Raw genomic sequence first — 25,686 nt, 5'->3', positions numbered from 1 at the left:
CTCCCCTACTGCTGCCGTACTACAGATTGTGTTGTTTATGTAGTTTTTTTTTGTCGAGTACTCATCGAATACACATTGAATAGGAATAATCCAGTACCCATTGATTTCCAGTTCAGCTCATAAGGGAAACAATTACTTTCGCCAATTTGTCTGAAAATGGAATATGCAGACAGGCACGGAGTGCCATCAATAATCGTGCGCCTCCTCCAATGCTGAAAAGGTGGAGCACTCTCTACACATGAAAGCGGTCGTGATTTATGGCCCACTAGGTCCGCATATAATAAAATAAAGACTATCCTAATGTAGCCCGGATTACCAGGGGTTAGGCTTCAGCGATTTAACTGCGAACGGATGGGTGGAGTTGAGAATGTGACAATGAATTCATGCCGAGAAAATAACTCACCAAGTTCAGACGCCGCGTGGTTGCAATTTACGTTCAATTGCCGTAATTCGCTCACTTGAGCAGCAACGCTCGCCTACTATGTGGTGGGTCCGCAATGGGCAGAAAAATGGATGTGTTGGGTTGCCAAGGGAATTGGTTTAACATTTTCTGCGAGTAATTTTCTTACTTGGTACAATATAACACTATACCTAATTTCAAATAGAATTTTTATTAACTTCTCTAGGTTTTGTAATAATTAATTTGAATTATGGTATATATACTTCATATACTCAATATATAATGAAATGAATTTTTCACAAATGATCCAGACATCTAATTTAGGGGGAAAAATTTGGATCGAGAGCACAGAAAACTTTTCTTCCACAATTTTTTATGTTATCAACGATTTAAATAACCAAACTCTCAAAAAAAAAAAAAGGAATTCAACTTCATATTTGTAGACAGAAAAGCAGCCATGTTAATTTTAGGCAACATTGTCTGAAAAAGTTTTGTTCTATCTTTGAAAATTACTGATTTATTGGAAAAAGAACACCATTTGTACTCTTTTTCATTTCAACTTTCACATCAAAACTGACTTCGAACAACTATCAAACCTCTTCAAGAGAAACATTTTGCGATGTTGGAGTTATTTTCATCTCAATACTATGTATTCAAAGCTATTGATGTTCTCCTTTACAAAATACGCCCTTTTAATTTATTTGCGGTTCTTTTAGGACAAACACAGAAAATATTCTATTTCAATTTTAAAATTTTTACATTCAAAAGTACACACATTTGAATCCTTGGTAACACTGGTCAACACAGGTGTGGCCCTAAAGCACAAACTGGAAAAAATTAAATATTACAGCTTTTTTACCCTTTCTTATAAATTTTGGTGCCCCCTGGTACCAACATGTTTTCAGAGACTTAAATTAGTAAACATAACGTTGAAGCGACGACGCATTTCTACACGGACTAGATGCACTAAATTTCACAGGAATGGTTTAAAAGCTATAATCTTTCTAGGGCAACTATTTTAAGTTTTGGGGCAGCATTACTTATCGCTATTTAGGCTCAGTGTAATTTTCTCTAGAACCACAAATAATTACTTGTCTGGAGAAAAAACTTTTTCATTAGTTATCTCCTATCCTGTTTTCTCTCAAGCCATTATATGGCCATTTCTTTCTATATGAGCGTAAGCTCCATTGACTAGGAGAGCTAAGAGAGGCTACTAGTTAATGCTCTCGATCTGTGAACTCGCTACACCGCTGTGCCTCACTAAGTCGTACTAACTGACCTACTTTTGATTGAATGTGCAGATTTTCGCGGATCTTCGTTTCCGTTCAAGTTAAACACAGCAGAAGGCTATGTACTAGTTCGCGTAATATCGTTATGCATTTTATCACCCGATAGAAGATCGGTCCTCTTCCGGAGTCTATCTACAGCAAACAAAGTGACGGAACCCTGTAGGGTAGTGTGGGAAAAATGATGGATGACGTTACATCCGCCCCCACCTCGATATGCTGTGAGTATTCTTGAAGAAAAAGACTTACGTCGGCCTGTCACGTTGACTGATATTCTTACTATTTTTGTTACGATTCAGTTTAGGGTTTGCAATATTCCCGGAAATCGGTTTCCCGGGAAACGGGAATGAGAAACCTTAATTCCCGGGAATTCCCGGGAACCGGGAATGGAAAAAAACTCTTAGCAAAAATAAGATTTCAAACAAAGTTTATTAATAAAAGGTATCGAAAAATCGTTTACAATTTCGTTATCAATTCGCATGAAAAACGAATTAGAAAACAAAACTTATTCAAGTTCACATTAGAAATTCTCGATCGATTTTTGTTGAAAATATTTGCAGAAGAGTAGGTTTCAAGGTTTTTATGTCGTCAAACAATCGCTTCAGATCCACTGACAATTTTCCGTTAAACCCAAATAATGTAATTTCCTTCTGTAAAATTCTGTCCGCTGAAAAACCGCTGGTGTTCGATTTCTACAATATTTCTAAATCACCGATTCCATCTCTTGCTACATTTGAATAGCTGAGTGTTAATCAGGCAATAAACAAGGCAAATATTTGCTATATTTGGTACTGCTTTTATTGAGCAAAATATTTCTTCGGGCTATTTTATATATGCTATATTATTGCACTATAATCAATATCAAATATAACTCTGTTTGCTTAAAAAATAGCGAAGTCGATTCGCTCATATTTCACCGAATATATTTGCTATACCACCACACGATGCGGTTTATTTTCATAAAAAAATCTATGTAACAATATAGTTTTATTTGCCATAACAACATTAAAAACCCTTTGGATTTATTTGCCTAATTTTTCGTTGACTGAATAAGACAGCAAATGTTTTTGACAAATAATTGAAGCAAAGAATTTTATATTACACGGCCAGCAAATATTGACCGTCATTTCAAGCAAATAGGACTCCATCAGCTTATTTGGATATCATTATAATGCTTGTCTAGTGTCTTCAATGCATACACCTGCGCACCTGGTTGTTGGTTTCGTCCTTATGGACACCTGGCAAATGGTCCGGTGGATGCCAGTGGTCCCGTTGTATAATAGAGTCGGTCGGCTCGCTGCCCTTGACCGGCCGTGCAGGGTCTCTAAAGACCCGCTTCCATTACATCGCGTGGCGTTGTGATCGTTCGTGATTTTGCATTTTCGTGATTGGCTTCTCCTTAAAGACTTCTCTTAAGTCTTCTAATAATGAGATAGGATATCGTTCCTATAATCTCAATGTGTATCGCCTATTGAGTTGGCGCAATCGTTTCTGATTCATACCGCTCGTCATTGCGTTGAATTTGTGATGGAATTGCTTTCGCCTTATCGATACTAGTGTTAGACTCGACCTCGAGCTGTGCTGTCTTCGGCGCCCTTCTAGGCTTCTTCTTTGCTTTTCGCCTCTCTAGACCGTGGACACCCGACCTTCCAAAAACCTGGGTTCAATGGAGCAACCCTCTCAGCTCCTGACGATGACTTATTCGTGTCGTCTAGATTGCTTTTATATTTTGTTAAAAAAATGCTGTTCGAATTTCGCGTACCTCTTTTGGCAACTTTTTCTATTTCTTCACGCGTCTTTTCCTTAAAAAAAACTTTTCCCTTCCCATTAATGTTACTCCCATTGTCATTAGTTATTTAATTTATCTTCATCACATTTTTTTGTAATACGCCCTCAATCATCTTTCCATTTAAATATTTATTATTTAAATATTATCGGCGACTTTTCGTATTTCTTCATGTCTTTATTTCATTATTTTTTTCAATTGATCAATTTTCAACAATTGATCCGACCTTTCTCAGTTAAAGCGATTTTATACTGATGCTTGTTGGGCTCATCTGCAGCCGAAATATTTCTTGTTTCCATCTATCAGTCACAGAAATTTGTGTTTAAATAATTCTTGTCATACAGAAGTCCGAACATCGTTCCTGCGATGTCACCATATCAATTGGCGGCCTTTTTTTGGTTACCACTTTTTTTCTTTATTTTGATTACGGTTCTTATTTTTTATTACAATGGTCATTCCACTTGGAAATTCCACGACTTTATAAGATCCTCTCCACATGTTCTAGAGCTTTTGACGTGGTTGGGACTGATTTAACTAGGACTAATTTACACCATATTGGCTGCCAGTCATTTGCTTTTCTGAATACGCTTGCGTGCGCTTTTCTTTTGAATGCAAATGCAATTCGAAAGGAGTGTACCCCGTGAATGAGTTTACTGAAGTGTAATCTCAAACGGAAAACAAAGGAAGTCCCTGGTTTATCCAAGGTGTGGGTATTTCCGCCAATTAATTGTCTTAGTAAACTTTTTTACTCGCGGTTCGATCCCTCTATCAGGTTAGCCTGTGGGTGATACGGGCTAGTGGAAATTTTCTTGATCTTTAAAATCTTGCACACATCTTTCATGAGTGCGCTTACAAAATTTGCCCCATTATCCGTAACTAATTCTAACGGTGCTCCAAATTTACATATGTAGTTTTCAACAAAAGTTTCAACTACTGTGTAACTCTCTCGATTCGGCATTAGTACCGGGATAAAGTATCTAGTCAATTCACTACATAACATGGAAATGGTGATAAAAAATACACTGGTCAACACAGGTAGAGTCCAAAAGCTAGCTATTCAACCATCCCTATGAATTTTGGGTTCCCTAACTACTAACTTTTTTCAGAGACTTAAATGAGTTTTCTCGTAAACATAACGTTGAAACGACGAACCCGGCGAGCAATTACTATGTGTTTTGGTAATGGCTAGGAGCACCAAAATTCATAAGAATGGTTGAAGAGCTATATTTATTCACTCATGAGTAATGTCTGAATGAGCTAAAATTCACCATTCAGTCATCACATTGACACCCCAATGCATGTACACGGAGGGAAACAATCGGCAGCGAATCATGATCCGGTTTGCATCAACTATTTTTTTATGTACAGTCAGTCCATGGGCTCACCAATCAAACAGGCCACCTAATAGGCTCCATTTCTATCTATTACGATTACAGTATTATTGTGGATTCGCTGGATGTTTCCCCCGTTTTCAACACCACACCAGTCGAGGGTATGGGGGTAAGTAAATGCGTACATTGGACGCCCATTGTTCACGGCTCAGTGATTTACAATAATACGTACCCCAAATAAACTGAAACCTTTACTTTTCTTCTATCTATATCTGTGCATATTCACAGCATTACGCCGATCTGTACCATCTGGCAAGGGAGCACTCGCAGCCATCGTCCAAAGTGAAACAGGAAGGCATGAACCCCATCCTGAGAGACAATGTCGTACAGCTGCTCAAGTCCGTCCGACCTTTGAGTTTTTCATAAAACCACGAAATCAAAGCACGAAGACACCAAGAAGCTGGCATCAAACTGATAATAAATAGGTTATAAATCAATCAGCCTTACAGCAGTGTAACTACCCTTTCAAAGTGTTTTCATTCCAAAAGAACAAATTTAATCATCGTGAATGAAATTATCTCCCGACTCCGCGTGTGCATTAACAGGCAGGAGGGCTCCCGAAGCATTGCATCGCATCGCCATTATCGGCTGCTCTAGGCTGCTGCTACTTGGTGACACAAAGAAGAACTCGATGAGCATCAAAACACAGCTCGCTCACTCTCATTCACTCTTGCTCTCGCTCTCCTCGTTCCCGCGTGCTGATGTTGTGAATGAACAACGAGGACGATCCTTTTCTATCTTTCCTCATCTAAACAGCCGACGATTCTAGTACTGCACCTGCACGCCACACGTAGCAGGCCACGCACTTTTTTTCGCTCTCGCAGCTTCGGCGTGGAAAAGTCCGTTCTGTTCTGTTTCTCGCAGGCTGCTACTGTATGGTCCACTGACTCTCGCTCTCTCTCTATCTCTCTGGGAGGTCGGTGTGCCATTGTAATGCAGCAGCCGCGTTTGCCAGTGACCGTCGGTTCGTCGTCTTTGCCAGTAGCGTCTAACAAACGCAGCATTCGCGGATGTCCTTCAGCCAGCACCGAAACGTTGCTTCCCTTCCGCGGTCGCCGTTGTCGTCATCGGGTTAGACTTTTTTTTTTGGTTCGTTCTGTGCTCTGTGCGCTCACTTGGCTATACGCAGTGGCTATTACCATAAAAATTGATCACGGACGCTGCGGTATCCTGAGCGGCGGGGACTAGAGAAGATGGGACTTTTCGGTGCCCGAAAAAAATAGCTCCACTGCACAGTTTCTAGTGGAATAATTTAATCGTATAATTATATCGGCCCACAGTGGTACCTGTGAGTGTGTGCAAGTTCGCATCATAAAAGTATGAATTTTAGGTTGAAGAAGATAGTGGGGGCCAACGGCAAGTCAAGTTATTATTATTCATAGAAGTGGCAGTGTGAGTGAATGCTGAGGAAAAGCGCTTAAAAGAGAATAAAGGAATGTCGGATCTGGATTATGCTTGGAATAACTTGAACAGGAGCGAACGGAAGTAAGAATCAATTGTCATGGCGCACAGACTGCGCCTTCCTACGTGGAGGATGCAAACGAAAGGAGGTAAACCGAAGGTGACGAAGGATGATAATTTTTCGAAGAAAAATGTGATTCAGTGTTCTGCATTTTCGTTCCACTAATGGTTTGTCGTCCTACAAGGAAAGAAAAACAAGAAGAAAAAAGTCTATGCTAAAACAAAATATCAGGGCCACCTAAGATAATTTTACATGCCACGCTTACGCAATTTATAGCACACCAGAGTATGTCGGATCCAACGCTTACTATGTTAACGCATAGAAAACCAAACTCCGATGGAGCTCGTGGAGCGGGTGGAGACGCACTGTACATAACATACAAAACAAACTTTTTAGAAGATTATTTTGTAAGGCAAATGCGACGCATAACCCTCCTAAGCACATCGTTGTTGTCGGTCGGGACATCAGATTCCATACCTTAAAAATATGATCAGTATGTTGTCATGGTAGAATTCATAAATTTCAAAATTTATTCACCCAAATATCGACAGCCTGTACGTAGATTGTAAGGCTGTGCGAAATAAAACTGTGGGAAACGAAACAAAAGAGGGCCTCATTTTTGGGTCCACAAAAAAAGGTACAACTGAAGGTGCAGGTAGATTTCTGAAAAAAAAAACCGACAACCTGCAAGTCAAATGTAACTAACATTTACATCTAGAATCAAGGTTATTAAATATGATTTCGGTTGAATTTGTAACAGCTTTTCAGTATTTTACTTGATTTTCTTAAGGGATTTTCATGGCTCAAATTATTTATTTTTGTACAATTAAACATGGATCAAATAATGTTTTCCTATGTCTCTAAGCTGTAAATTCGTAAAATTTGGTGTTTCATAAGAGAAAATATACGAAATAAATCGAAATTCCGCACAGCCTTACTGTGCACACCAATCAATACCACCGAATATTTGTTGCGGGCTGCTTTTGTTATCTATATGAAAAGGACGATGTAAGTAAGGTAGAGAGATAGAAAGACAGACAGTGCCAGACCAGCAGCGCACGGTTCATCCGGATTACATGTCGAAAACACGTACGCATCATTCCGTATTCGCATGAATGCCTCGCAGAGTCCCACTCGACGACGATGACGATAGTCTGTGCCTGCATACAAACAACTGTGTGGTGAACCTGCGAACCAGTAGTTCGAGTTTCGATTCTTCTCATTACAGATTCAAGGGAGTGGAAGCAGTAAACACCGCTATATTCGATTCCAGCATGAATTGTTTCACTCCACGCCACACCGTCGGAAGATACAAGCCGAGCCGGAGAATGATAACTTCATTTCAGTTTGCCACTGTTTCGAGGGAATATGATTTTCTTTTTTATTTCATTCCCATAAAATGTATTTGGATAAACTTTTTAGTTGCGCTTTTTGGGGAATTGCCCGAATCATTGATTTAAAAAAGTTTCAATTTTAGAGCTCTTCATGTGGTGAAGTTATTCCAACAGCCATTTAACTTTATCTTGCTTCTTTGGAAGCCGAGGTGCTTTTGGCAGTCCTCCTCACTATGAAACCGCTTTCCGTCTTCCTGAAGCACGTTGCGCTGTGATGTGCGTCTAGTTTACAGGCCGCAGGGCACTGAAACAGTAATTTTGTATCTCAATCTACGAATCATATGCAAGTGTGGCCTGAATTGGTTTCCTTCGAGCAGAGCTTGCTCCCAGGAAAATTAGATTAGGTTTTCCATATGAAATTTTATAGAGCGAAGCTTTTGCTTATGAGGAATAGATACCTGGTGAGATACAAGTTGAATGTTCAAATTTTATGAAGTGGATGGGTATGATTTGAGATAAATTTTCCTTTTTTGTTAGGGACAGTTTCTTTGTAATAAAGGTATCTCATGGATTATCAGCTGATAATTTGAGATGGTCAAATGGTGAGTTCTCAGTACTATTAGAAATTTGTAATTATAATCGTTAGGATTTGTTTGCTTTCGCTAATAGGGTTGATTCTTCATAGGAATTTAAGCCTATTTGTTGAGAAAAGGACAAAGAAAGCTTATCGTAACAATTGAGAATTGTATGTGAATAATTATATTTATTCTTCAATTTTGTTCCATATGTCAAGAATGCTTGAACATGATTAAAAAATTGTATACAACTGGAAAACTAGCAATATGTTTCAAAGTTTGTTTTGATTGTGAAAGTGTATTTTGTTCATATCGTCTTGCCTTAGCAATAGCAATTTTTACATATAATTTCATAGATTCCAAATTGCTCATCGCTGGGGATTTTATCTTTAAGGATGCACAGAATTAGCCGCAGTGGATTGCAACTTTTGTGTGCCACTGCAAACCCTTGTTGTCCTAGAATGATGTTTGATTGGGTTTGTAAAAACTGGGTAGAACGGTAAGCTAATATTAGTGGGGCTTTCTCTTCCCGGTTAATGTATGGTGGCTTCTTGTCAGTCTTTTTATCATGTTTTCGGAGAACAAATTTTTTGTAGAAACTATTCTGTTCGGCTCTCTCAATACATCATACAAAGCATGTGCTTTGAAAAAATTAAATTGTTTACCTCATTGCGGTTAAAATAACTCAAATAGTTCACAAGGAAAATTGCAGTTCTTTTACTAGTTTCACTAGTGATTTTTGTTTCATCATCATTCTAGTAGGGGCTATGCCAAATAATTCCGTCAAATTATTTATGATCTCAGCAACGGTTTGATCGTTGGTAAGACGTTTTAAGACAACCTTGAACGGCTTGGTGTTCTAAATGTCATATGTGCAAAATTCATACATCTTTTTTTTCTTATTCCTCGGCCAATTTGATAAGTAACTTTAACGTCCGAAAAAAACGTTCTTTAAAAAATGTTAAATTCAGAAGCAATGGTTTCCACAATAGGTGAAATTTTCTCCTGTTTAAAACCATTTCAGTTACAGTAATCTCAATTTCGTCGGCTGCTCACTCAAGTAGAACATAAATTAAATTTTCACTAGATATGCTAGAATCAGAAAGAGATATTTCCCTTTTCCTTTTCGTAGCTATGCGTGGCTTCTCTTTCCGTCCTGTCATTTCAGGCAATATGAAAAAAGTTGAAAAGTTGAGAAAAAGTTTCCAACTTTGAAGTTATAGGTAGTTGAAGAACAATCCACAAACAACTAAAAAAAATTAACCGAAATAAATCCAATTCTCGACGCTGAGATAAGAAAAAAAAACTAATATAGCAAAACACGCGCTAAATTTTGGATGACTGTAGTATAAATTTTCATAGTAATCATATTTGGAGGAATGCAAAAAGAAAACTACCTCTTGCCCACGCTACTGAGAAACAGGGAATTCAATATTACAGAAACACTTCTTGTGTTTGAAAATCCTGTACACAAATGGCCTAAGAGATCGAATAAATAGTTCGGAAAGTTCATATTCATAAAACCTCTCACCTTCTTGTCCATGTGATAGCGGCTAAAAAATAAAGCTTAAAAAAACATCTGCTTCTATAAGGCCTCTATCCATATACATTAGAGTGCCAATGAGATATATGAGAAAAACTGACCTTCAAATATCGTTTAGCGGTAGGGCTCAAAAGTTTCGTCTTCTCGAATAGAGTCTCCATGCAAAATTTCAGCTCGATCGGACATCGGGAACACGTGCCTCTAAGCGATCAAAGTTCCACGAAAAATATCGATGAAAAAAAGCACATATGCCATATGTCTTAGAAATGCATGAAACGTCATGATTTGGTATTACTTGTTTATTTGCCTTGAAAAAGGCGCAGTTTGCTGTTAAAAATCTGATATGATGATCGCAGTCTTTGTGCTACCCCAACAGTGCGGGAATAGAGGCACTCTGACAACACATACTGAAAAAAAAAACCACGCTGCTGCTGAGACATGTAACCAACCGGGCTAGTGATTTGTTTAAGCCGGAAGCAAATTTGGAAAGCCAGCTGATACGGGCACAACTCGCTGCTGTTACTGCCGCAATCCGCTACGCTATGGCTAACTAGGTATACTAGCCTGTCGACCTTTTTAGGGAGAGGCAGCAATCGACGTCAGAGGACGTAATTATTGTTCCAACAAAGCTCGACAATTTTCATTAGTACAATTTTCATTAGTACAATAGTTCGAATAGTCGAACAGTATTCAAAGTAACACGGTTATCATGAAAGACGTTTTCGAGCTTCCAGAGTAACAATGGATCCTCTTAGCCACGCTTATGAGATAGAGAAAAACTAATGTATAGTTCACACTCCCCGTACTCAACAAACTTTATGTACCCTTATCACGGCAATCTGTACAGTAGTTATAGGTACCAGAGATATTTATGGATATAGATTTGTATGGTGTGGTATCCAGCGGAAGGAGTGGTGTCAAACCATCATCGAAACATATCTTGTACTCTAAAATTCTCCATTTTTATTTATGGCTCATTTGCTCGATTGACGTTCGCATTAAAAATGGACAGAAACTACGATAAATAATTGAGTTTGATATACTTCCCAAGAAAGCTTACTATGTTAGCTTACTTGCAACTAAATTTTACGCCCTTGCGAACGGTTCCGGTAGTTAACCGAAACATTCGCCATGGTGGATGAAAACATGCGTGTAAGCATGTTTGTTTCATTGATCAATTCCTTCCCATTTTTCGCGATAAAACGTTACGCCGAAGGTTTGCCCAGAAATTCTCGATGAAACGCCACTGGGGCCAACACTGGGGCATCACTTATTCATCTGCTCCATCTTCTTCAACGATCGTTTCGAGTCATGGGTCAACACCAGATCCGGCCAGAACACTGCGTCTTCGCCCCTTTGGTATTTCTTGATGAACTAAGCAATTTCCGACAGGCACTATAAATTTCCCCGCTCACGGTCAGTCCGGAGAGAAAGAAGAGCTGATGGTCAGCCACAGCAGAAACTTCTTGGTGTGTGAAATGAACTTCACCTCGGAGCTCACCTCCTTCGTAGGGGAAGTAAAATACAAAGCGCCCTGCCAGTCGTTGTCATCCAGGCTGCTATAGGTCTTGTCGTCCATTACCACCGCTACGTCGCGGTTCGTCAGGAAAATCGACTTGACCATGTTATTCAGCCGTTGCCGCTGCGTCATTGTCTGCAGTTCTGAGACCGTTTCCTAACATGTATGTCCATGTTCGTCAAATACTTTTTCACTGTTAGCCCGGTGCTCCGACCTCCAAGCCAAGCGCACGCACGATCGATGTAGCCATTTTTCCCTCGGTCTTCCTCTTCAGCACCCTTTGGAGCTTCTTGTCGCTCAGGGTCGTCGGCCGTCTGGAACCAGGTAGATGCCGGAACGAGGGTATCCGGCGTACCTTGGCCGCCTGATATCTGTTTTCGACGGGGCGGGATACCGTTCTTTGAACGTGCACACTTCTGAACGGAGTAGCTTCACTACTTTCGACATCACGGTTAAAGTTCGACTGATAGAGCTGTCAATTTTTTTTTCTTCTGATTCATGGGTTACTATGTTTGATACTGCATAGGAAGTATCGTCATTTCGTGTGAAGGTATTTCCATGAAAAATTGGCAATTTTTGTCCACTTTATTAAAGCAAACATTACTTCTAGCGTTATGCAGAAATGTATGTTTATTGCGGAATGTGGTATGTAACACCATCATAGAAACATTTTTCGTATCCAAAGCCCTTACATGCCAAACTTGACTCTATTTGTTTGATTAGCTCTCGAGTTACGCAAGAATGAACCAACATAAGACCTTTTTTTCGGCTTAAAAAAACCTACATACAAATCACACCGATTGGTTCAACTATTTTAAAGTCCAAAAGGATCAGACAGATAGACAGAAATTCTTTTTTATATAATAAATATTAGACATATCAGCATCACGGCGTGTAAGGAGAACAACTTTTTTCAAAAAATGGGCATCGCAAAAATTTTCACCATTTGAAAATATAGCTTTTGACCTTTCATTTGAGACCCTCCGTAAAATCATCCACCGCGGGCTCTCGAACAACTATTTTTTTTTTCTTTAAAAAGTACTCTGACAGCAAAGCGTTTAACTACCGAAAGGATACAAATCGACCATTCTGAGCTCAATATGGGATCATTTTCTTTTTTGGCCTTTAGAAGGCGATTTCGGCAATTCTGAGCTCAATTTGGGATTATTTTCGTTTTTGGCCTTTTCTGGCCTTTAGAAGGCGATTTCGGCCATTCTGAGCTCAATTTGGGATCATTTTCCTTTTTGGCCTTTTCTGACTTTTAGAAGGCTATTTCGGCCATTCTGAGCTAAATTTGGGATCATTTGCTTTTTTGGCCTTTTCTGACTTTTAGAAGGCTATTTCGGCCATTCTGAGCTCAATTTGGGATCATTTTCTTTTTTGGCCTTTTCTGGCCTTTGGAAGGCGATTTCGGCCATTCTGAGCTAAATTTGGGATCATTTTCTTTTTTGGCCTTTTCTGGCCTTTAGAAGGCTATTTCGGCCATTCTGAGCTCAATTTGGGATCATTTTCTTTTCTGGCCTTTTCTGGCCTTCAGAAGGCGATTTCGGCCATTCTGAGCTCAATTTAGGATCATTTTCTGTTTTGGCCTTTTCTGACTTTTAGAAGGCGATTTTGGCCATTCTGAGCTCAATTTGGGATCATTTTCTTTTTTGGCCTTTTCTGACTTTTAGAAGGCGATTTCGGCCATTCTGAGCTAAATTTGGGATCATTTTCTTTTTTGGCCTTTTCTGGCCTTTAGAAGGCTATTTCGGCCATTCTGAGCTCAATTTAGGATCATTTTCTGTTTTGGCCTTTTCTGACTTTTAGAAGGCGATTTCGGCCATTCTGAGCTAAATTTGGGATCATTTTCTTTTTTGGCCTTTTCTGACTTTTAGAAGGCGATTTCGGCCATTCTGAGCTAAATTTGGGATCATTTTCCTTTTTGGCCTTTTCTGGCCTTTAGAAGGCGATTTCGGCCATTCTGAGCTCCATTTGGGATCATTTTTCTTTTTGGCCTTTTCTGGCCTTTGTAAGGCGATTTCGGCCATTCTGAGCTCAATTTAGGATCATTTTTTGTTTTGGCCTTTTCTGATTTTTAGAAGGCGATTTCGGCCATTCTGAGCTCAATTTGGGATAATTTTCTTTTTTGGCCTTTTCTGGCCTTTAGAAGGCGATTTCGGCCATTCTGAGCTCAATTTGGGATCATTTTCTTTTTTAACCTTTTCTGACTTTTAGAAGGCGATTTCGGCCATTCTGAGCTCAATTTGGGATCATTTTCTTTTCCGGCCTTTTCTGGCCTTCAAAAGGCGACTTCGGCCATTCTGAGCTCAATTTAGGATCATTTTCTTTTTTGGCCTTCAGAAGGCGATTTCGGCCATTCTGAGCTCAATTTGGGATCATTTTCCTTTTTGGCCTTTTCTGGCCTTTAGAAGGCGATTTCGGCCATTCTGAGCTCCATTTGGGATCATTTCCTTTTTGGCCTTTTCTGGCCTTTAGAAGGCGATTTCGGCCATTCTGAGCTCCATTTGGGATCATTTTTCTTTTTGGCCTTTTCTGGCCTTTAGAAGGGGTTTTCGGCCATTGTGAGCTCAATTTGGGATCATTTTCTTTTTTGGCCTTTTCTGACTTTTAGAAGGCGATTTCGGCCATTCTGAGCTCAATTTGGGATTATTTTCGTTTTTGGCCTTTTCTGGCCTTTAGAAGGCTATTTCGGCCATTCTGAGCTCAATTTAGGATCATTTTCCTTTTTGGCCTTTTCTGGCCTTTAGAAGGCGATTTCGGCCATTCTGAGCTCAATTTGGGATCATTTTCTTTTTTGGCCTTTTTTCGACTTTTAGAAGGCGATTTCGGCCATTCTGAGCTAAATTTGGGATCATTTTCTTTTTTGGCCTTTTCTGGCCTTTAGAAGGCGATTTCGGCCATTCTGAGCTCAATTAAGGATCATTTTCCTTTTTGGCCTTTTTTGGCCTTTGGAAGGCGATTCCGGCCATTCTGAACTAAATTTGGGATCATTTTCTTTTTTGGCCTTTTCTGGCCTTTAGAAGGCGATTTCGGCCATTCTGAGCTCAATTTGGGATCATTTTCCTTTTTGGCCTTTTCTGGCCTTTAGAAGGCGATTTCGGCCATTCTGAGCTCAATTTGGGATCATTTTCTTTTTTGGCCTTTTCTGACTTTTAGAAGGCGATTTCGGCCATTCTGAGCTAAATTTGGGATCATTTTCTTTTTTGGCCTTTTCTGACTTTTAGAAGGCGATTTCGGCCATTCTGAGCTAAATTTGGGATCATTTTCCTTTTTGGCCTTTTCTGGCCTTTAGAAGGCGATTTCGGCCATTCTGAGCTCCATTTGGGATCATTTTCCTTATTGGCCTTTTCTGGCCTTTAGAAGGCGATTTCGGCCATTCTGAGCTCAATTTGGGATCATTTTCTTTTTTGGCCTTCAGAAGGCGATTTCGGCCATTCTGAGCTAAATTTGGGATCATTTTCTTTTCTGGCCTTTAGAAGGCGATTTCGGCCATTCTGAGCTCAATTTAGGATCATTTTCTTTGTTGGCCTTTTCTGGCCTTTGGAAGGCGATTTCGGCCATTCTGAGCTCCATTTGGGATCATTTTCCTTTTTGGCCTTTTCTGGCCTTTAGAAGGCGATTTCGGCCATTCTGAGCTCAATTTGGGATCATTTTTTTTTGGCCTTTTCTGACTTTTAGAAGGCGATTTCGGCCATTCTGAGCTCAATTTAGGATCATTTTCCTTTTTGGCCTTTTCTGGCCTTTGGAAGGCGATTTCGGCCATTCTGAGCTCCATTTGGGATCATTTTCCTTTTTGGCCTTTTCTGGCCTTTAGAAGGCGATTTCGGCCATTCTGAGCTCAATTTGGGATCATTTTTTTTTGGCCTTTTCTGACTTTTAGAAGGCGATTTCGGCCATTCTGAGCTCAATTTAGGATCATTTTCCTTTTTGGCCTTTTCTGGCCTTTGGAAGGCGATTTCGGCCATTCTGTGCTAAATTTGGGATCATTTTCTTTTTTGGCCTTTTCTGACTTTTAGAAGGCGATTTCGGCCATTCTGAGCTCAATTTGGGATCATTTTCTTTTTTGGCTTTTCTGGCCTTTAGAAGGCTATTTCGGCCATTCTGAGCTCAATTTAGAATCATTTTCTTTTCTGGCCTTTTCTGGCCTTCAGAAGGCGATTTCGGCCATTCTGAGCTCAATTTAGGATCATTTTTTGTTTTGGCCTTTTCTGACTTTTAGAAAGCGATTTCAGCCATTCTGAGCTCAATTTGGGATCATTTACTTTTTTGGCCTTTTCTGACTTTTAGAAGGCTATTTCGGCCATTCTGAGCTCAATTTAGGATCATTTTCCTTTTTGGCCTTTTCTGGCCTTTGTAAGGCGATTTCGGCCATTCTGTGCTAAATTTGGGATCATTTTCTTTTTTGGCCTTTTCTGGCCTTTAGAAGGCTATTTCGGCCATTCTGAGCTCAATGTAGGATCGTTTTATTTTCTGGCCTTTTCTGGCCTTCAGAAGGCGATTTCGGCCATTCTGAGCTCAATTTAGGATCAATTTTTGTTTTGGCCTTTTCTGACTTTTAGAAAGCGATTTCGGCCATTCTGAGCTCAATTTAGGATCAATTTTTGTTTTGGCCTTTTCTGACTTTTAGAAAGCGATTTCGGCCATTCTGAGCTCAATTTGGGATCATTTTCTTTTTTGGCATTTTCTGGCCTTTAGAAGGCGATTTCGGCCATTCTGAGCTCAATTTGGGATAATTTTTCTTTTTGGCCTTTTCTGGCCTTTAGAAGGCGATTTCGGCCATTCTGAGCTCAATTTAGGATCATTTTTTGTTTTGGCCTTTTCTGATTTTTAGAAGGCGATTTCGGCCATTCTGAGCTCAATTTGGGATAATTTTCTTTTTTGGCCTTTTCTGGCCTTTAGAAGGCGATTTCGGCCATTCTGAGCTCAATTTGGGATCATTTTCTTTTTTAACCTTTTCTGACTTTTAGAAGGCGATTTCGGCCATTCTGAGCTCAATTTGGGATCATTTTCTTTTTTGGCCTTTTCTGGCCTTTAGAAGGCGATTTCGGTCATTCTGAGCTCCATTAGGGATCATTTTCTTTTTTGGCCTTTTCTGGCCTTAAGAAGGCGATTTCGGCCATTCTGAGCTCAATTTAGGATCATTTTCTTTTCCGGCCTTTTCTGGCCTTCAGAAGGCGATTTCGGCCATTCTGAGCTCAATTTAGGATCATTTTCTTTTTTGGCCTTCAGAAGGCGATTTCGGCCATTCTGAGCTCAATTTGGGATCATTTTCCTTTTTGGCCTTTTCTGGCCTTTAGAAGGCGATTTCGGCCATTCTGAGCTCCATTTGGGATCATTTTCTTTTTTGGCCTTTTCTGGCCTTTAGAAGGCGATTTCGGCCATTCTGAGCTCCATTTGGGATCATTTTTCTTTTTGGCCTTTTCTGGCCTTTAGAAGGGGTTTTCGGCCATTGTGAGCTCAATTTGGGATCATTTTCTTTTTTGGCCTTTTCTGACTTTTAGAAGGCGATTTCGGCCATTCTGAGCTCAATTTGGGATCATTTTCTTTTTTGGCCTTTTTTCGACTTTTAAAAGGCGATTTCGGCCATTCTGAGCTAAATTTGGGATCATTTTCTTTTTTGGCCTTTTCTGGCCTTTAGAAGGCTATTTCGGCCATTCTGAGCTCAATTTAGGATCATTTTCTTTTCTGGCCTTTTCTGGCCTTCAGAAGGCGATTTCGGCCATTCTGAGCTCAATTTGGGATCATTTGCTTTTTTGGCCTTTTCTGGCCTTTAGAAGGCGATTTCGGCCATTCTGAGCTCCATTTGGGATCATTTTTCTTTTTGGCCTTTTCTGGCCTTTAGAAGGGGTTTTCGGCCATTGTGAGCTCAATTTGGGATCATTTTCTTTTTTGGCCTTTTCTGACTTTTAGAAGGCGATTTCGGCCATTCTGAGCTCAATTTGGGATCATTTTCTTTTTTGGCCTTTTTTCGACTTTTAAAAGGCGATTTCGGCCATTCTGAGCTAAATTTGGGATCATTTTCCTTTTTGGCCTTTTTTGGCCTTTGGAAGGCGATTCCGGCCATTCTGAACTAAATTTGGGATCATTTTCTTTTTTAGCCTTTTCTGGCCTTTAGAAGGCTATTTCGGCCATTCTGAGCTCAATTTAGGATCATTTTCTGTTTTGGCCTTTTCTGGCCTTTAGAAGGCGATTTCGGCCATTCTGAGCTCAATTTGGGATCATTTTCCTTTTTGGCCTTTTCTGGCCTTTAGAAGGCGATTTCGGCCATTCTGAGCTCAATTTGGGATCATTTTCTTTTTTGGCCTTTTCTGACTTTAGAAGGCGATTTCGGCCATTCTGAGCTAAATTTGGGATCATTTTCCTTATTGGCCTTTTCTGGCCTTTAGAAGGCGATTTCGGCCATTCTGAGCTCAATAAAGGATCATTTTCCTTTTTGGCCTTTTCTGGCCTTTGGAAGGCGATTCCGGCCATTCTGAACTAAATTTGGGATCATTTTCTTTTTTAGCCTTTTCTGGCCTTAAGAAGGCTATTTCGGCCATTCTGAGCTCAATTTAGGATCATTTTCTGTTTTGGCCTTTTCTGGCCTTCAGAAGGCGATTTCGGCCATTCTGAGCTCAATTTAGGATCAATTTTTGTTTTGGCCTTTTCTGACTTTTAGAAAGCGATTTCGGCCATTCTGAGCTCAATTTGGGATCATTTTCTTTTTTGGCCTTTTCTGGCCTTTAGAAGGCGATTTCGGCCATTCTGAGCTCAATTTGGGATCATTTTTCTTTTTGGCCTTTTCTGGCCTTTAGAAGGCGATTTCGGCCATTCTGAGCTCAATTTAGGATCATTTTTTGTTTTGGCCTTTTCTGATTTTTAGAAGGCGATTTCGGCCATTCTGAGCTCAATTTGGGATAATTTTCTTTTTTGGCCTTTTCTGGCCATTAGAAGGCGATTTCGGCCATTCTGAGCTCAATTTGGGATCATTTTCTTTTTTAACCTTTTCTGACTTTTAGAAGGTGATTTCGGCCATTCTGAGCTCAATTTGGGATCATTTTCTTTTTTGGCCTTTTCTGGCCTTTAGAAGGCGATTTCGGTCATTCTGAGCTCCATTAGGGATCATTTTCTTTTTTGGCCTTTTCTGGCCTTCAGAAGGCGATTTCGGCCATTCTGAGCTCAATTTAGGATCATTTTCTTTTCCGGCCTTTTCTGGCCTTCAGAAGGCGATTTCGGCCATTCTGAGCTCAATTTGGGATCATTTTCTTTTTTGGCCTTTTCTGGCCTTTAGAAGGCGATTTCGGTCATTCTGAGCTCCATTAGGGATCATTTTCTTTTTTGGCCTTTTCTGGCCTTCAGAAGGCGATTTCGGCCATTCTGAGCTCAATTTGGGATCATTTTCCTTTTTGGCCTTTTCTGACTTTTAGAAGGCTATTTCGGCCATTCTGAGCTAAATTTGGGATCATTTGCTTTTTTGGCCTTTTTTCGACTTTTAAAAGGCGATTTCGGCCATTCTGAGCTAAATTTGGGATCATTTTCCTTTTTGGCCTTTTTTGGCCTTTGGAAGGCGATTCCGGCCATTCTGAACTAAATTTGGGATCATTTTCTTATTTAGCCTTTTCTGGCCTTTAGAAGGCTATTTCGGCCATTCTGAGCTCAATTTAGGATCATTTTCTGTTTTGGCCTTTTCTGGCCTTTAGAAGGCGATTTCGGCCATTCTGAGCTCAATTTGGGATCATTTTCCTTTTTGGCCTTTTCTGGCCTTTAGAAGGCGATTTCGGCCATTCTGAGCTCAATTTGGGATCATTTTTCTTTTTGGCCTTTTCTGGCCTTTAGAAGGCGATTTCGGCCATTCTGAGCTCAATTTAGGATCATTTTTTGTTTTGGCCTTTTCTGATTTTTAGAAGGCGATTTCGGCCATTATGAGCTCAATTTGGGATAATTTTCTTTTTTGGCCTTTTCTGGCCTTTAGAAGGCGATTTCGGCCATTCTGAGCTCAATTTGGGATCATTTTCCTTTTTGGCCTTTTCTGACTTTTAGAAGGCGATTTCGGCCATTCTGAGCTTAATTTGGGATCATTTTCTTTTTTGGCCTTTTCTGGCCTTTAGAAGGCGATTTCGGCAACTCTGAGCTCAATTTGGGATCATTTTCGTTTTTGGTCTTCTCTGGCCTTTAGACGACGATTTCGGCCATTCTGAGCTCAATTCGAGACCATTTTTTTTGGCCTTTTCTGGCCTTTAGAAAGCGATTTCGGCAACTCTGAGCTCAATTTGGGATCATTTACTTTTTTGGCCTTTTCTGGCCTTTAGAAGTGATTTCAGCCATTCTGAGGACAATTAGGGCTCATTTTCTTTTTTGGCCTTTTCTGGCCTTTAGAAGGCGATTTCGGCCATTCTGAGCTCAATTTGGAATCATTTTCTTTTTTGGCCCGTTCTGGCCTTTAGAAGGTGATTTCGGCCATTCTGAGCTCAATTTTGGATCATTTTCTTTTTTGCCCTTTGCTGACGATTTCGGCCATTCTGAGCTCAATTTGGGATCTTTTTTTTTTGTCTTTTCTGGCCTTTAGAAGGCGATTTCGGCCATTCTAAGCTTAATTTGGGATCATTTTCTTTTTTGGCCTTTTCTGGCCTTTGGAAGGCGATTTCGGCAACTCTGAGCTCAATTTGAGATCATTTTCGTTTTTGGCCTTTTCTGGCCTTTAGAAGACGATTTCGGCCATTCTGAGCTCAATTTGGGAACATTTTCTTTATTGCCCTTTGCTGACCTTTAGAAGGCGATTTCTGCCATTCTTAGCTCAGTTAAGGATCATTTTTTTTTTTGGCCTTTTCTGGCCTTTAGAAGGCGATTTCAGCCATTCTAAGCACAATTTAGGATCATTTTCTTTTTTGGCCTTTTCTGGCCTTTAGAAGGCGATTTCGGCAATTCTGAGCTCAATTTGGGATCATTTACTTTATTGGCCTTTTCTGGCCTATTTTCTGTTTTTGGCCTTTTCTGGCCTTTAGAAGGCGATTTCGGCCATTCTGAGCTCAATTTGGGATCATTGTCTTTTTTGCACTTTGCTGACGATTTCGGCCATTCTGAGCTCAATTCGGGATCATTTTCTTTTTTGTCTTTTCTGGCCTTTAGAAGGCGATTTCGGCAATTCTGAGCTCAATTTAGGATCATTTTCTTTTTTGGCCTTTTCTGGCCTTTAGAAGGTGATTTCGGCAATTCTGAGCTCAATTTAGGATCATTTTCTTTTTTGGCCTTCTCTGGCCTTTAGAAGGCGATTTCGGCCATTCTGAGCTCAATTTGGAATCATTTTCTTTCTGGCCTTTAGAAGGTGATTTCGGCCATTCTGAGCTCAATTTGGGATCATTTTCTTTTTTGGCCTTTTCTGGCCTTTAGAAGGCGATTTCAGCCATTCTGAGCTCAATCTGGCATTATTTTCTTTTTTGGCCTTTTCTGGCCTTTAGAAGGCGATTTCGGCCATTCTGAGCTCAATTTGGGATCATTTTCTTTTTTGGCCTTTTCTGGCCTTTAGAATGCGATTTCGGCCATTCTGAGCTAAATTTGGGATCATTTTCTTTTTTGGCCTTTTCTGGCCTTTAGAAGGCGATTTCGGCCATTCTGAGCTTAATTTGGGATCATGTTCTTATTTGACCTTTTCTGACCTTTAGAAGGCGATTTCGGCCATTCTGAGCTCAATTTAGGATCATTTTCTTTTTTGTCTTTTCTGGCGCTTGAAGGCGATTTCGGCCATTCTGAGCTTAATTTGGGATCATTTTCTTTTTTGGCCTTTTCTGGCCTTTAGAAGACGATTTCGGCCATTCTGAGCTCAATTCGAGACCATTTTTTTGGCCTTTTCTGGCCTTTAGAAGGCGATTTCGGCAATTCTGAGCTCAATTTGGGATCATTTTCTTTTTTTGGCCTTTGCTGACGATTTCGGCCGATCTGAGCACAGTTTGACATCATTTTTTTTTTGTCTTTTCTGGCCTTTAGAAGGCGATTTTGGCAATTCTGAGCTCAATTTGGGATCATTTACTTTTTTGGCCTTTTCTGGCCTTTAGAAGTGATTTCGGCCATTCTGAGGTCAATTAGGGTTCATTTTCTTTTTTGGCCTTTTCTGGCCTTTAAAAGGCGATTTCAGCCATTCTGAGCACAATTTAGGATCATTTTCTTTTTTGGCCTTTTCTGGCCTTTAGAAGGCGATTTCGGCAATTCTGAGCTCAATTTGGGATCATTTTCTTTTTTTGGCCTTTGCTGACGATTTCGGCCGATCTGAGCTCAGTTTGACATCATTTTTTTTTTTGTCTTTTCTGGCCTTTAGAAGGCGATTTCGGCAATTCTGAGCTCAATTTGGGATTATTTACTTTTTTGGCCTTTTCTGGCCTTTAGAAGTGATTTCGGCCATTCTGAGGTCAATTAGGGTTCATTTTCTTTTTTGGCCTTTTCTGGCCTTTAAAAGGCGATTTCAGCCATTCTGAGCACAATTTAGGATCATTTTCTTTTTTGGCCTTTTCTGGCCTTTAGAAGGCGATTTCGGCAATTCTGAGCTCAATTTGGGATCATTTACTTTATTGGCCTTTTCTGGCCTTTAGAAGGCGATTTCGGCCATTCTGAGCTCAATTTGGAATCATTTTCTTTTTTGGCCTGTTCTGGCCTTTAGAAGGTGATTTCGGCCATTCTGAGCTCAATTTGGGATCATTGTCTTTTTTGCACTTTGCTGACGATTTCGGCCATTCTGAGCTCAATTTGGGATCATTTTCTTTTTTGTCTTTTCTGGCCTTTAGAAGGCGATTTCGGCCATTCTGAGCTTAATTTGGGATCATTTTCTTTTTTGGCCTTTTCTGGCCTTTAGAAGGCGATTTCGGCAACTCTGAGCTCAATTTGGGATCATTTTCGTTTTTGGCCTTCTCTGGCCTTTAGAAGACGATTTCGGCCATTCTGAGCTTAATTTGGGATCATTTTCTTTTTTGGCCTTTTCTGGCCTTTAGAAGGCGATTTCAGCCATTCTAAGCACAATTTAGGATCATTTTCTTTTTTGGCTTTTTCTGACCTTTAGAAGGCGATTTCGGCAATTCTGAGCTCAATTTGGGATCATTTACTTTATTGGCCTTTTCTGGCCTATTTTCTGTTTTTGGCCTTTTCTGGCCTTTAGAAGGCGATTTCGGCCATTCTGAGCTCAATTTGGAATCATTTTCTTTCTGGCCTGTTCTGGCCTTTAGAAGGTGATTTCGGCCATTCTGAGCTCAATTTGGGATCATTGTCTTTTTTGCACTTTGCTGACGATTTCGGCCATTCTGAGCTCAATTCGGGATCATTTTCTTTTTTGTCTTTTCTGGCCTTTAGAAGGCGATTTCGGCAATTCTGAGCTCAATTTGGGATCATTTACTTTATTGGCCTTTTCTGGCCTATTTTCTGTTTTTGGCCTTTTCTGGCCTTTAGAAGGCGATTTCGGCCATTCTGAGCTCAATTTGAAATCATTTTCTTTCTGGCCTGTTCTGGCCTTTAGAAGGTGATTTCGGCCATTCTGAGCTCAATTTGGGATCATTGTCTTTTTTGCACTTTGCTGGCGATTTCGGCCATTCTGAGCTCAATTCGGGATCATTTTCTTTTTTGTCTTTTCTGGCCTTTAGAAGGCGATTTCGGCAATTCTGAGCTCAATTTAGGATCATTTTCTTTTTTGGCCTTTTCTGGCCTTTAGAAGGTGATTTCGGCCATTCTGAGCTCAATTTAGGATCATTTTCTTTTTTGGCCTTCTCTGGCCTTTAGAAGGCGATTTCGGCCATTCTGAGCTCAATTTGGAATCATTTTCTTTTTTGGCCTTTTCTGGCCTTTAGAAGGCGATTTCGGCCATTCTGAGCTCAATCTGGCATTATTTTCGTTTTTGGCCTTTTCTGGCCTTTAGAAGGCGATTTCGGCCATTCTGAGCTTAATTTGGGATCATTTTCTTTTTTGGCCTTTTCTGGCCTTTAGAAGTGATTTCGGCCATTCTGAGCTTAATTTGGGATCATTTTCTTTTTTGGCCTTTTCTGGCCTTTAAAAGGCGATTTCGGCAACTCTGAGCTCAATTTGAGATCATTTTCGTTTTTGGCCTTCTCTGGCCTTTAGAAGACGAATTCGGCAATTCTGAGCTTAATTTGGGATCATTTTCTTTTTTGGCCTTTTCTGGCCTTTAGAAGGCGATTTCAGCCATTCTAAGCACAATTTAGGATCATTTTCTTTTTTGGCTTTTTCTGACCTTTAGGAGGCGATTTCGGCCATTCTGAGCTCAATTTGGGATCATTTACTTTATTGGCCTTTTCTGGCCTATTTTCTGTTTTTGGCCTTTTCTGGCCTTTAGAAGGCGATTTCGGCCATTCTGAGCTCAATTTGGAATCATTTTCTTTCTGGCCTGTTCTGGCCTTTAGAAGGTGATTTCGGCCATTCTGAGCTCAATTTGGGATCATTGTCTTTTTTGCACTTTGCTGACGATTTCGGCCATTCTGAGCTCAATTCGGGATCATTTTCTTTTTTGTCTTTTCTGGCCTTTAGAAGGCGATTTCGGCAATTCTGAGCTCAATTTGGGATCATTTACTTTATTGGCCTTTTCTGGCCTATTTGCTGTTTTTGGCCTTTTCTGGCCTTTAGAAGGCGATTTCGGCCATTCTGAGCTCAATTTGGAATCATTTTCTTTCTGGCCTGTTCTGGCCTTTAGAAGGTGATTTCGGCCATTCTGAGCTCAATTTGGGATCATTGTCTTTTTTGCACTTTGCTGACGATTTCGGCCATTCTGAGCTCAATTCGGGATCATTTTCTTTTTTGTCTTTTCTGGCCTTTAGAAGGCGATTTCGGCCATTCTGAGCTCAATTTAGGATCATTTTCTTTTTTGGCCTTTTCTGGCCTTTAGAAGGCGATTTCGGCCATTCTGAGCTCAATTTGGAATCATTTTCTTTTTTGGCCTTTTCTGGCCTTTAGAAGGCGATTTCGGCCATTCTGAGCTCAATCTGGCATTATTTTCGTTTTTGGCCTTTTCTGGCCTTTAGAAGGCGATTTCGGCCATTCTGAGCTCAATTTGGGATCATTTTCTTTTTTGGCCTTCTCTGGCCTTAAGAATGCGATTTCGGCCATTCTGAGCTAAATTTGGGATCATTTTCTTTTTTGGCCTTTTCTGACCTTTAGAAGGCGATTTCGGCAATTCTGAGCTCAATTTAGGATTATTTTTTTTTGGCCTTTTCTGGCCTTTAGAAGGTGATTTCGGCCATTCTGAGCTCAATTTAGGATCATTTTCTTTTTTGTCTTTTCTGGCGCTTGAAGGCGATTTCGGCCATTCTGAGCTTAATTTGGGATCATTTTCTTTTTTGGCCTTTTCTGGCCTTTAGAAGACGATTTCGGCCATTCTGAGCTCAATTCGAGCCCCTTTTTTTTTGGCCTTTTCTGGCCTTTAGAAGACGATTTCGGCCATTCTGAGCTCAATTCGAGACCATTTTTTTTGGCCTTTTCTGGCCTTTAGAAGGCGATTTCGGCAATTCTGAGCTCAATTTGGGATCATTTTCTTTTTTTGGCCTTTTCTGGCCTTTAGAAGTGATTTCGGCCATTCTGAGGTCAATGAGGGTTCATTTTCTTTTTTGGCCTTTTCTGGCCTTTAAAAGGCGATTTCAGCCATTCTGAGCACAATTTAGGATCATTTTCTTTTTTGGCCTTTTCTGGCCTTTAGAAGGCGATTTCGGCAATTCTGAGCTCAATTTGGGATCATTTACTTTATTGGCCTTTTCTGGCCTATTTTCTGTTTTTGGCCTTTTCTGGCCTTTAGAAGGCGATTTCGGCCATTCTGAGCTCAATTTGGAATCATTTTCTTTCTGGCCTGTTCTGGCCTTTAGAAGGTGATTTCGGCCATTCTGAGCTCAATTTGGGATCATTGTCTTTTTTGCACTTTGCTGACGATTTCGGCCATTCTGAGCTCAATTTGGGATCATTTTCTTTTTTGTCTTTTCTGGCCTTTAGAAGGCGATTTCGGCCATTCTGAGCTTAATTTGGGATCATGTTCTTATTTGGCCTTTTCTGACCTTTAGAAGGCGATTTCGGCAATTCTGAGCTCAATTTAGGATCATTGTCTTTTTTGCCCTTTGCTGACGATTTCGGCCATTCTGAGCTCAATTTGGGATCATTTTCTTTTTTGTCTTTTCTGGCCTTTAGAAGGCGATTTCGGCCATTCTGAGCTCCATTTGGGATCATTTTCCTTTTTGGCCTTTTCTGGCCTTTAGAAGGCGATTTCGGCAATTCTGAGCTCAATTTGGGATCATTTACTTATTTGGCCTTTTCTGGCCTTTAAAAGGCGATTTCAGCCATTCTGAGCACAATTTAGGATCATTTTCATTTTTGGCCTTTTCTGACTTTCAGAAGGCGATTTCGGCCATTCTGAGCTGAATTTGGGATCATTTTCTTTT

The 25,686-nt window shown here is 40.2% G+C and overlaps 2 protein-coding genes across 4 annotated transcripts in view; both read left to right on the top strand.

Moving 5' to 3' along the window:
• LOC129731427 (dynein axonemal intermediate chain 7) overlaps positions 1 to 5,307 on the top strand; it is a 70,486-nt gene extending 65,179 nt beyond the window's left edge. For both annotated transcript variants that reach the window (XM_055691422.1, XM_055691421.1), the window contains exons 9-10: positions 4,909 to 4,972; positions 5,092 to 5,307. In XM_055691422.1, the coding sequence (XP_055547397.1) occupies positions 4,909 to 4,972; positions 5,092 to 5,229 (202 nt within the window). In that variant the 3' untranslated portion in view covers positions 5,230 to 5,307. The remainder of the gene's footprint in view (positions 1 to 4,908; positions 4,973 to 5,091) is intronic.
• A 498-nt stretch (positions 5,308 to 5,805) lies between these two features.
• The window catches only part of LOC129729620 (zwei Ig domain protein zig-8), a 113,940-nt gene continuing 94,059 nt past the window's right edge, over positions 5,806 to 25,686 (top strand). Inside the window, exon 1 of one of the 2 annotated variants that reach the window (XM_055688333.1) lies at positions 5,806 to 6,348. The gene's annotated coding sequence lies outside the window, so the exon portion shown is untranslated. Of the gene's footprint in view, positions 6,414 to 25,686 lie in introns of both variants that reach the window. The other variant, XM_055688334.1, reaches the window with a different exon arrangement.

The sequence above is a fragment of the Wyeomyia smithii genome, chromosome 3, assembly GCF_029784165.1.
Source record: "Wyeomyia smithii strain HCP4-BCI-WySm-NY-G18 chromosome 3, ASM2978416v1, whole genome shotgun sequence".
Taxonomy (NCBI): Eukaryota; Metazoa; Arthropoda; class Insecta; order Diptera; family Culicidae; genus Wyeomyia; species Wyeomyia smithii.
Note: the sequence above shows the minus strand (reverse complement) of the source record. Positions and strands in the feature narration are given on the sequence as shown.